Raw genomic sequence first — 12,401 nt, forward strand, 5'->3', positions numbered from 1 at the left:
CAGTTTTCAATGATTTTAACCGGGTCTCATCCTCAGAGCTCCACTTTAATAGCCCATCTGTTGTTAATTTTTCATACAGAAATTTAACTTTCCCCCTAAAATTTTCAATCCATTGTCTGCAATACCCAAAAAGTCCCAGTAACTGTCGAACCTGCCTTTTAGTTTTTGGAGCTTCCAGGGAAAGTATTCCTTGGACTCTATCAGTATCCAATTTCTTAGTCCCCTGAGTCAGCCAGTGTCCGAGGTACTTAACTTCCTCTTCCACGAATTGTAATTTCGACTTTGAAACTTTGAGTCCCTTAAGGCTTAAATAATTTAGGAGTTTTATAGTTTCTTCCCTTACTTTTTCTTCTTCTTTCCCTGCAATTAATAAATCATCTACGTATTGTAGAAGCACAATCCCCTCCCCCTGTGAATATTCTGCCAATATTTGTTCCAGAGCTTGCCCAAACAAATTTGGGGATTCTGTAAACCCCTGGGGAAGGACTGTCCACCTCAATTGTTGTTTTCTATGTGTATCCGGGTCTTCCCATTCAAAAGCAAAATAATCTCTAGAAGTTTCCTTAAGGGGACAGGCCCAAAAAGCATCTTTAAGATCTATTACACTATACCACTGGTTTTCTGGGCCAAGTTGGCTTAAAACAGTATGTGGATTGGCTACGACCGGGAATCTCTCAACTGTTCTTTTATTGATTTCCCGCAAGTCATGCACCAATCTGTAACTGCCATTCGGTTTCTTTACCGGCAGAATGGGGGTATTGAAAGGGGACATGCAGGGTTCTAAAAGTCCCTTTTCCAAAAGTCTCTTTATTTCTGTTTTTAGTCCTTCCCTCCCCTCTTTGGGTATGGGATATTGCCGAATCCTGACAGGGATTTCTGGGTTCCTGATAGTTACCTCAAAGGGTTCAACATTTAATTTCCCCACACTGTCTGGGGTATACCAAACTTCTGGGTTAATCTTTTTCTCGTCTTCAGCCCGGAGAGGATATAGTTTTACTGTTAGTTCTCCCTTTTTAGCCTCTATCCCTATCCCCAACTTGACCATCAAATCTCTCCCTAATAGATTATAATCTGCTTCTGGAACTAGTAAAAATAACCCAATTCCTAATTTAGAATCACTTTCTAAGAGTACATCCTTAATTACAGGTACTCCAAAGGGTTCCCCTTTGGCCCCAATCACCTGTATTATTTCAGGTGAAACTTTACACCCTTGGGGAAGGGTCTGGACGGTTGATCTCTCCGCCCCTGAGTCCACAAGGAACTCATATTCTTGTTTTTAATTTTACCAGGGGCTCTGTTCTTTCTCTTGTCCCCAGTAGATAGAGCCCCTGACCCCCTTAATCTTCTTTGAACTGTTCCTCATCAGCAATCTTCTGCCGACACTCTCCTCATGTGTCCCTTCTTCCCACAATAGAAACAGACAATGCTCTCTCCATCTCTCGACTTCCCTTCAAACCAACTCTCGACTTCCCTTCAAACCATCTTCGCTGGACGTCAGTCCGACCTCTGGACTGACCTCCAGTTCCCCCCACCCCGGGGACTCCGCTGTCCCCCCCACTGCTGCTAACACGATTCCAGACTGCTTTTTAAAACTCTCATCCTCTCTCCCAACACACACCTTTTGAGCCTCTCACAACAACTCATCCAATCCTCTCGCCTGCCATCCCTCCAACCTCTCCAACTCCTTCCGAATGTCCACCCAAGAATCGACCACAAAATGCACCTTCAAAAGTGTCTCACCCTCTGGGGTATTGGGGTCCACCCCTGAATACAACTGGAAAGCTTTCTTCAATCTCTCCCACTATCCAAAGAGCTGCATATTCGCTCTCCTCTTGGTTAAAGGGCTCTTTGGAGTTAATATATATATATATTTAGAGCTTGACAGATCCAATCCTCAAACGACCCAAACACAGGCCAATACAGCTGGTCTCCCCCTATCCGTTTACTCCCCCAAATTTTCATACAATAATGGATCATTTTAACCCTATCTTTTCCTTTTCTAGAAGGAAAGGCATCCCAATACTTTACCGTTAAGCCTAGTGGAAGTTTTACCAAGATTCTCCCACCCATGGGTTCAGCAGATTTACTTTTTTCTGTGACCCATCTTCTAGAGTGCCTTCTCACACTCAACACAAACAATACGACAGTCGCTTCCCCCAATTCGTGGCCTACTCTGTCGCCGGATATGGGAAACGCCCTACTATGGGGTCCACACTCACTTGGGGAATCTGAGCTGCCAGTTCCCCTCTCACACACACATTCGCATTTGCTACACTCCAGGACTCCCACCCCTGACCGAGCGACCGAGCAGACCGGACTACTCACGTCTTTCCGGCGCCTCCGTTTCTCGACCGGGGCTTCGCCCTGTGTGTCTTCTTATTCACCTCAATCACCCCGGGACTACACACCCCTAAACGACTCTTAAAGACCCCGTTTCCGGGGTCGAGGCTTTGTCCCTTTCACATGCACTCCGGAGCCCGCTTGTACGGGGCCCACCGTCTTTTTCACACGCACACGCATTCCGGAGCCCGCTTGTACGGGGCCCACCGAGCACATACACTTATACTAAATTAGTAAGCCGAAACTTGGGGAAGTTTCTCCGGGGATCCCCTGCCCCAGGAACTTTGACGCAGTCCACCTCTGCGTCTGGGTTAGGCCCGCTTGCTCTCCTCCTAACCCAGGAGCCTCCCCACCGAGGGTAACTCGACGCCGAGGGGGGTGCAGCTCCCCCCCTCCTACGTCCCCCAACCCTGGATGCTCTTGGAACATTAGTCCCTCAATCCAGCAGGTTTGAATCAACCCTGGATGCTCTTAGACTATTAATCCCTCAATCCAGCAGGTTTGAATCAACCCTGGATGCTCTTGGAATATTAATCCCTCAATCCAGCAGGTTTGAATCAACCCTGGATGCTCTTGGAATATTAATCCCTCAATCCAGCAGGTTTGAATCAACCCTGGATGCTCTTGGAATATTAATCCCTCAATCCAGCAGGTTTGAATCAACCCTGGAAAAAGGAGGCCCACCACCCACCGGGGGCTACTTATGCTTCCTGCGTGTTCACTCTTCCGCGGTTCTTCGTGCACAAAGATTAACGGGGGTAACTTTGCTTGCTACTGAGTTTTAGGTTCGTCGGTAAAGGCCCAAGGAGGAAGCCCCCCCTTAGGTCCACCGCAAAAAGGCGGTGCGGCGCCTCACGCTAGTGGGGCCTCCGTCCCGGGTTTCCTTTATCCGAGTCACGGCACCAAATTGTGATAAATTGAGGCGAATAATTTAATTCAGCCTTTTTAAGGTCAATTAGAATTTTATTAATTACAGCAAGCAGTAGCAAGCAAAACAGCGCTGGGTGGGTAGGGGTCTCCTAACCGCCCCTCCTGCAGTGTCCCACACTGCAGTGCCCCACACCCCACCCCCCTTATTCAGTCTCTTTTGTAGTTTCTTGGAGGTTTCTTCATTCGCGTCTCTTGCGATAGCGGTGGGCGTAGCTTGAGCATCCCTCTGCATCGTGTCTGCGTTATGTCGAGGCAGGTGATCGTTGGTTTCACAATCGGTTCCGGACAGTGATGGGCATACCCGGAGCACTCCTACGTTGTCTAGTCCGGTGGCCGTTGCCTGGTGGTCGCTGATTTCATAATCATCTCCGGCCATCCCCCAACATCCTTAGCCTGTGTCTGCAAGAGAAGCTAAGAAAAGCTCCCTAAATGGTGATTAATCACACTTGCGGTCTTGCGTTTTGCAATATGTCTATAGCCTTGCAATATGCCTATAGCCTTGCAGTTTGTAGCAGTTGCTTCTTTATTGTCCTTTTTTTAGTAAAACCCACAAGTTGCTGTTTCCCAACTTCACAGATGCTTCCCCTATCTCCTAACAAGCAAGCTAGTCCCTCATACTTTAATTTTATTTTTCCTCCTTTAATATTCCAATTCCTTTGATGAACAAACAAGTTACCACAGTTTATCACATCCCGATTGTACCCTCGAATGCTAAACCCTCCTACCCCTACGCAGTAAAAGAATCCTCACCCCGCCCTTCGGGGCTCTCGGAATCTGCCTCCCTTCTGCTTCGTTGTCTCCCTGTTTGCCCCTTCTGCGACCCTTCAATAAACGAGCAGGATTTCAGCAGCCCGAGTGTCCCTCCCGTTCTTCTGGTGGACCCTCAGATGTACCAGCTATCCGAGCTTCGTGCCGAGTGCCTAAAAGCCCCCACGGCTCGGCAAGTGGCTGCCCGAACAGGGACGGACACCAGCGGGTCCAGTCCTTGACCGTCTCCTGGAGATTGCCTGCTCTGTGACCAGCCTTCTCCAGGATTGCAAGTGGCGTTCGGGACCAGTTTCCTGGGACAGTCGCCCTTTCAGTTCGGAAGGCTTCTGTCTCCTGGGTTCTGCTGATAACCGACGGACCTTCGAGCTGCGCGGCAGCAGCAACGCCCTCGGACCAGCAGAAGTTCCACCAGACCCCTCTTCGATGTCCCCGTTTTATGCCTGTGTCCTTCAGAGGTATGCTTATCTTGCTTTTTCTTATGCCTGACTAGGCGTCACCTCCCTTTTTTGTTTTTTTTTGTTTTTTTTTCCTTTTCGAAGAGGGTGATTTAGCTGTGAGACCTGATATAATGGGTAACCGCCTGTCTCCAGCTCAACAGGAGTTTTAGATCCAAATTAAGTCCCACCTTGTTTTAGGGAACATTTCTTTTAATAAGAGAGATTTAAAGCCTTTTGTTAAATTTATTTTTGAACATTTTCCTGCTATTACACGGGAAGATGTTTTGGTGCCTGATTTCTGGGGAAGAGTTGGGAGAAAGATTTACGATTTACAAGTTCAGGGGAGGATTTCAGTCGGTCGTTTTTTTCCGCTTTTTTATTCCATTCTTAATTTGTTAAAAAAGAAGAGAGAGAGTTGGGTCCCCAGTTCACCTACCTCGTGTTCTTCCCCCCCCAATCCTATTCCCTCTTCCCCTAAGGGCGGATCGGGAGACAGATCCTGCCGTACATCGGCACAGAGCTGCTGCCGTCTCTCTGCTGCTTCCCGATCCTCCCTGTCCCATTCGTGTGTTGGGACTGGCCAGCCCAACACATATCATTCCTGTTCCCTCTATACCAGAGACCCTAATCCTAGTTTGAAACCCTGTTGCTCTTTAGAGGACTTAACTGAACAAATAGGACAAAATGGCGCCTGCCTCATGGCGAAAAAAGACCAGCCCCAAGATGGTGCCCCTCCTTCTCCTTCACCCCAGAAAATTCCTGACATCTCGCCCCCACCTCCTCCCCCCACTCCGTCGAGTGCCGCCCCTGTGTCGGGACCCGTCCCCTCCTTCCCTCTGACCACACCCCTGGGTGGGCCCCCTGTGGCTGGGACCAGTCCCCAAGTGGGCCCAGCCCCTGTGGGTGGGAACCCCCCACCAGAAAGTCACGCCCCAGTGGGTGGGTCGGGACACGCCTCCTCCTCTCCTGCCACTGCCAGTACCAGAACCAGGAAGAAGCCTGGCCAGAAGCAGGCCATCCTGGCCTGTCGGACGCACGGTCTCCGGGACCCACCGGCCAGGGGGAGGCACCGTGCCCTAACCCAGCCTGCTTCATCCTCGGAAGAGGATGACGAGAGTGGCAGCCCCCAGCATTCCAACAAGTCGGGGGGGGGGGGTTGGGCAAAGATCAGAGAGGAGGCAATTAAGGATGGGAATTTGGAATTGGCACGGGACTTGGGCAGCTTTGCGGCACCGGTCATCCTCCGGCGGGGGAGGGAGCCAAAGTGGGAGCAAATTCCATACGCTGAGGTGAAGGAGTTAAGGAAGGCTGCCAAAGATTATGGCAGAAACTCGCCTTTCTTTAAAAATGTGCTGGACTTAACATTTGCTGGACGTTTCCTAGTCCCCCATGATTTAAGGTATATTGCTAAGGCACTGTTTTCTCCCACCGAATGCGACCTCTGGGAGATTCATTGGAAAAAACTGTTGAAACCACTCCTGCGCAAGTATGATCTCGCAGAGGAGGTGGGAGAGGGGGATGAGGCAATGGAAGCCCTTGCTGGAGAAGGGGAGTTCAGCAGTCCGGAGGACCAAATTCTACTAGCACAGGAGCTGCTTCAGGACATAGCAGCAGCGGGAAAGGAGGCACTCCTGAAGATACCGGATGGTAAGACCCCCCTGCAAAACTTTTCTTCTATCATGCAAGGGCCTGAGGAGACTTTTATTACTTTTGTTGATAGACTGAAAGAGGCCATTGAGAGACAAATAGACAACGCAGAAGCTCGTGCAGAGCTTCTACGAAAGATGGCCATTTCTAATTCGGAAACAAAAAAGATTCTCCGTGCACTACCTCAGGACCCCGAGCCCACCATCTCTCAGATGGTGGAGGCTTGCACAAAGGCAATGTCAATGGAGCACACGGTGGCCCTGGCTGTCAGCAAAGGGGTGGGAGAGGCCATGATAAACTTACAAAATACGCGCTGTTTTAACTGTGGTCAGCTGGGTCACATCCAGGTGAACTGTCCCCACTGGCCACAGATTCAACAACCTATCTTGCCCCCCCAAGACCATATCCTAGGAACCCATTTTATCAAGATCACCAGTTTCATCTACAGCGACAAGGGTACCAGCCAGCGGGAAACTGGCGGCGAAGCGCGAGGAAGGGCCGCGCGACGACACCAAGTGGCCCTTCTCAGCATCCCAGCCTCCCGACCATCAGGGAGGACGAGTGGCCGCGCGGCCAAGTCCAGCAGTTCAGCGCAGCCACGAGGACGGACTCCGCCTCTTCCGCCGGACAGGTACCCTAAATCAGGGCAATCATCAGGTCCTCCGCAGCAGCGTCACCATCTCTCTCCAGGATGAGGACCTGACGAGAATTCCTGCTGGGTTCCTGGGCCCCCTCCACGACTGTCGGGACACCACCGTGCTCATCTTAGAAGACTCCTTCAACACGCCGAATGAAATCACCATCTTACCTGAGGTAGTGTGTTTTCCACCAGGAGAGGAGATCACCGTCTCCGTCATTTGTAACCACCCACCATTTACTTTAAGGAAAGGCGATCCTTTTGCTTTGCTTTACGTACTGGACACCCACGATGACCCGGACACAGAGAGACATGTTTTCTTCACCCAAAATGTATGTAAAGAAAGACCATTAATTGATGCCAAACTTTCTTTCCAGGGAAAGTCGGTGCAGATGCGGCTCATGGCAGACACAGGAGCTGACGTGACCATCATCCCCCAGGTGAGGTGGCCCAGCGACTGGGAGCTTGTGCCCCCTTGCGGCAGGATCTCCGGTGTGGGCGGAGCGGTCCACTCTCTGAGGAGTAGGCATCTTGTGTGCGTGGAAGGTCCGGAAGGACAATTGGCAACGGTGAGACCTTTTGTTGTCTCTTCAAACATACTATTATTAGGAAGGGATGTTTTGTGCCAATGGGGAGCCCGCCTCGACATCCCTAGCCCTTTGTGGGATTTTTAGCGTGGGCCACTGCAGAGCGCACTTCCCCACCCCTGACCTGGAAAACCAACACAGCGGTCTGGGTGGATCAGTGGCCCCTTCCATCAGAAAAATTGAGTGCGCTTCATAAATGAGTAGAGGAGCAGGTGAAACTTGGGCATTTAACACCTTCTACCAGCCCTTGGAATAGCCCTGTCTTTGTAATTAGAAAACCTGGCACAGACAGGTGGCGCCTGCTCCAAGACCTGCGAAGGGTTAATGATGTGATAGAAGATTTGGGTCCCATTCAACCAGGCCTTCCGTCACCTTCTATGCTCCCCAGAGACTGGCAGCTAGCAGTGATAGACATCAAAGACTGCTTTTTTAACATTCCGCTCTACCCCGGGGATGCTCCCAGGTTCGCCTTTTCTGTACCATCATTGAATAGGGCTGAACCTTTTAAAAGATATCATTGGACATCCCTGCCTCAGGGGATGAAAAATTCCCCTGTGCTCTGTCAGACTTTTGTAGCGCAGATTTTATCACCTGTGCGTCGGCTTTTCCCTGAGGCCATCATCCTGCATGACATGGATGATGTGCTAGTTTGTGCTTCCGACTCGACATACCTAAAGGCAACACTGGACAAGACTATTAAGGCTATCAAAGCTGCAGGGCTCCAGACAGCAGAAGAGAAGATCCAATTCTCAGCACCATGGAGGTACCTCGGATTCCTCATCACGGGAAGGACAGTGACGCCACAGACACTGACCATCAACAAGGATCCGAAGACTCTGCGAGACCTTCAGCAGCTGTGCGGAACGATCACCTGGATCCGCCCCCTCCTGGGACTGACGACTGAGGAGCTGTCACCTCTCTTCTGTCTGCTTCGAGGCGACGGAGACCTCGCCTCACCACGCGAGCTGACACCTGCCGCGCGGGAAGCCCTGCAACGGGTTGCTGTTGCTCTGAAGTCTCGCCAGGCACACCGCGTGGTCCGGACCCTTCCCGTGAACTTCGCGGTGTTGGGTAAGTGCCCCCACCTCCATGGACTTCTCTTCCAGTGGGATAACAGAGCATCTGATCCCCTGGTCATCTTAGAGTGGCTCTTCCTACCACACCAGCCCTCTAGGACGATCACGACCCCTGCAGAATTGCTAGCCACTTTAATAATGAAGGCACGACACCGCCTCTGAACCCTCGCAGGGTGTGACCCTGAGTGCATTTACTTACCTGTTAGATTAGATCAATTGGACTCGTTGTTGCAAACTAATGAAAATTTGCTCATTGCTCTGGACAGCTTCCCCGGACAAATTTCGGTTCACTATCCTAAGCATAAATTGTTTAAGGATACATTGCATTTGGCCCCGAGAATGTTTAAAAGCAAAACACCAATTCCAGGTGCTCTCACGGTGTTCACCGATGGGTCGGGCAGATCCCACAAATCGGTGATCACTTGGAAGGACCCGGACAGTCAGAAGTGGGAGTCTGACGTCCAAGTGGTTGAGGGTTCCCCCCAGATGGCGGAACTTGCCGCAGTCGTGAGAGCATTCAAAAAATTTCAACAGCCTCTGAATGTGGTCACTGATTCGGCCTATGTCGCTGGGCTAGCAGAAAGGGCCGAAGGTGCCCTCCTCAAAGAAGTTTCAAACACAAATTTATACCGTTTACTCTCTGATCTCATTTGGCTACTTTCCCATAGAGAGCAACCTTATCATATCATGCACGTAAGGGCACACACCGATTTACCCGGAGAGATCACTGAGGGTAATCGGAAAGCGGACCTCCTAGCCATGTCAACACAAATATCTGCAACCGCTTCAACCACCTTACCAGACATACTCCGGCAAGCGCGGCTCAGCCGTGCATTTTACCACCAGAATGCCCCGGCTCTAGTGCGACAGTTTAAGATCTCGATAGCACAGGCAAGAACCATTGTTTCTACCTGCCCGAGCTGCCAGTCTTTCGCTCTTCCTTCCCTCATTTCGGGGACAAATCCCCGAGGGTTGGGAGCGCTAGAGATATGGCAGACAGATGTAACACACTTCGAGCCGTTTGGTCGGATGAAATACATACATGTCTCTATTGACACGTTTTCCGGCGCAGTGTTTGCCTCCGTCCATGCAGGCGAAAAAACCAGGGATGCCATGAAACATCTTTTCATGGCATTCTCTACGTTGGGAGTCCCATCTCACATAAAAACTGATAATGGCCCATGCTATGCGTCAAAGCGCTTCGGTGAGTTTGCGCAACAGTGGGGAATTTCCCATACCACCGGAATTCCCCACAATCCTACAGGACAGGCGATAATAGAGAGGGCCCACAGAAATCTAAAAAGGCTCCTTGAACAACAACATAAGCCGGACATTACAGTGAGCCCAGCCGAAAGGTTATGTAAGGCCCTGTATGTCCTGAATTTTTTAAACTGCTCAGAAAGGGAGCCTGACCCTCCTATTATCCGCCATTTTCACAATAACACCAGAGCGCAACTCGCCGAGAGGCCACCAGTCTTGATAAAGGACCCAGAATCCAAAGCTATCCAGGGCCCTTTCCCTCTAATAACCTGGGGGAGAGGGTATGCCTGTGTTTCTACAGATAAAGGACCAAGATGGATTCCGGGGAAATATGTCAAGCCCTTTGTAGAGGTGCCAGCTCAGCAAGACAACGTGTCCTTGGTGCAAAGCACCGAGAACACCTCATCACTGGATGGAGTTTCCACTGCCTGGAAGAGGAGGAGAAGAAAGACCGTTCCTCCCAATATCGTCACACGTGTCATGATTACCCGAAGATATTTTCCCCCGCTGAACTCTATGTACCCAATTACCCCATCGCCCCCTGTACCCTTTCCTTTCCCCTAACCTCCCCTTTCCCTCAATCCTTACCCCTTTTCTCTAATTTTATTTAGTGCTTATTTAGTAAATAAAAACGGGGGAGGTTGGGGAGGGACCACTGAGGAAAATTTATCATTCAAGTTATGCTTTCTTTTATCACAAGACGCTGAGGATGACTACCGCCTTGAGGACACCTCTGAAACATCTGATGCTCCTGATCGTCATCATCTGGCTGTCACCGGTCAGGAGCTGGATAGTCCCACAGCTGAGAGAAAACATATGGGTCACGCTGGCGAAGTCCTTGAAGCAGGACAACTTCTGTATGGCCATGGGAAGTGTGGACAATCCGTTATCCACGTGCCTGGTAGGAGTCCCCCTGTCGCCAAACGACTATCCATATGCAGGAAAAAAACCTAATCCTGTGGACACCTGGGATGAGTGGACGAGGATTCTGCCATATGCACCACAGGAGCCCCAAGAATTGGACCTATTGGGCTCCTCTCAGGCAACATATTGTGTCAGGTTTAGGTACCAGCCCTCCCAGAAAGACTGGGATCAAATGGCTAAACTCCACCCCGCTGGTACCCAAGAAGTAAAAAGACACGATGTATCTCCCCACGATGGGAGATACCATGCAGCAAATTGGTGCAATTACACCTCGACCATGGTATCTAGGTCCTCCTCAGTTCCCAGGGTGCTCCCCAGGGGGGTTTTTCTCATCTGCGGCGACAGGGTGTGGGCAGGGATTCCCTCCCAAATCCAGGGAGGCCCCTGCAGCCTTGGGCAGCTTACCACACTGACACCGAACAAAACCCAAATTTTAAATTGGAAAAACGAAAAGAAATTGGCTCGCAAAAAGAGATCCTATAACCAATTCGACAAAAATTGTGATTCAAAAATTTACAATTGGGGAAAGACGAAGAGAGTCACGGTATCCATATTTTTACCATGGTATGCCACAGCAAAGGCCCTCGGTGAGCTTTCTCACCTCGAGTGTTGGCTCAGTAAGCAGGCCAACGCCACGTCCGCTGCCCTTTCCGACTTGCTAGCGGACGAAGAAGTCACCCGGCACGCCACACTGCAAAATAGGGCTGCTATTGACTTCTTACTGCTCGCCCATGGCCACGGCTGTGAGGACTTGGAAGGAATGTGCTGCTTCAATCTGGCATCAAAGAGCACATCCATCCAAGCTAATATCCAGCGGATCCGAGAGCAAGTTGACGACCTCAAGACTGAGACCTCGACTGTAGATCCTGTGAATAAACTGCTGTCTCAATGGGGTGTCCCAGGGTGGGTTGCTATCATCCTCAGGGGACTCTTTTGGATCTTTCTGATAATGTTCATGATCTCGGTTGCTTTATTTTTGTTTAGACGTATGTTGCTTAAAACGTTGGGAAGTGCTTATTTAATAAATAAAAACGGGAGAGATGTAGGAGGAGGGGTTGGGGAAGGCAGTCTAGGGTTGCCATGGGAAACAGCAGTTGTATGAGTTCTCCACCCCCTTTTGTAAGAGAATTGTACCCTCCCCCTGTCCTGTCGGTTATTGTTCAAGTCTGCCCCTTAGCCTAGAATCTTCTCTGTTCCACGTTTTCCCTTTGTTTCTTCCACCAAGAACACTCCTTTCCCCTTTCCCCACTGGTTAATGTTGTATTTCCCCTCCCTTTAGCCTTCTCCAGATTGTACCCTCGAATGCTAAACCCTCCTACCCCTACGCAGTAAAAGAATCCTCACCCCGCCCTTCGGGGCTCTCGGAATCTGCCTCCCTTCTGCTTCGTTGTCTCCCTGTTTGCCCCTTCTGCGACCCTTCAATAAACGAGCAGGATTTCAGCAACCCGAGTGTCCCTCCCGTTCTTCTGGTGGACCCTCAGATGTACCAGCTATCCGAGCTTCGTGCCGAGTGCCTAAAAGCCCCCACGGCTCGGCAACTGGGAGATCCTTTGCATTACAGGGCGAATAAAGGGGGGATGAATGTGTGTGAATGAGACGCGGGCTGGTTACCCCAGACCTGCTAAGCGAGAGCGGCAGTCTCCCATGCTGCGTTTCCGTCTTTTTCGCGAGAAAAGCGGCCAGTAAAGAGACTAAGCGAGTGATAAAAAGAGTGAGAGAACCCCCCCCTGGGACTGGGTCTCAGAGAAAGAGTGGGACCCCTTAGTGTGTGTGGGGGGGGGGGGGAGGAAAAGGT

General features: G+C 50.5%; 1 protein-coding gene across 3 annotated transcripts; it reads left to right on the forward strand.

Moving 5' to 3' along the window:
- The first annotated feature begins 4,424 nt into the window (after window positions 1-4,424).
- LOC128792773 (uncharacterized) lies at window positions 4,425-12,050 on the forward strand. 3 transcript variants are annotated; one of them, XM_053951481.1, is made up of 5 exons: window positions 4,425-4,493; window positions 5,859-6,122; window positions 6,571-6,935; window positions 7,137-7,328; window positions 7,913-12,050. In XM_053951481.1, exons 1-5 carry the CDS (start codon window positions 4,475-4,477, stop codon window positions 8,582-8,584), a joined length of 1,512 nt encoding a protein of 503 aa, XP_053807456.1. In that variant the 5' UTR covers window positions 4,425-4,474; the 3' UTR covers window positions 8,585-12,050. The 3 variants fall into 3 exon arrangements, with proteins under 3 accessions (XP_053807456.1, XP_053807454.1, XP_053807455.1); XM_053951479.1 differs by having other exon boundaries at window positions 6,571-7,328; XM_053951480.1 differs by having other exon boundaries at window positions 6,571-7,199.
- Window positions 12,051-12,401: the final 351 nt, after the last annotated feature.

This window comes from Vidua chalybeata, chromosome 10 (genome assembly GCF_026979565.1).
Source record: "Vidua chalybeata isolate OUT-0048 chromosome 10, bVidCha1 merged haplotype, whole genome shotgun sequence".
Lineage (NCBI taxonomy): Eukaryota > Metazoa > Chordata > Aves > Passeriformes > Viduidae > Vidua > Vidua chalybeata.

Excerpts from the sequence above, each read along its gene's own strand:
- LOC128792773 (XM_053951479.1), top strand. Across the intron at positions 6,123-6,570 it reads ACTCCTGAAGATACCGGATG|CGACAAGGGTACCAGCCAGC; the intron begins GTAAGACCCCCC and ends TTTCATCTACAG. Across the intron at positions 7,329-7,912 it reads CGGAAGGACAATTGGCAACG|ACTTTTGTAGCGCAGATTTT; the intron begins GTGAGACCTTTT and ends GTGCTCTGTCAG.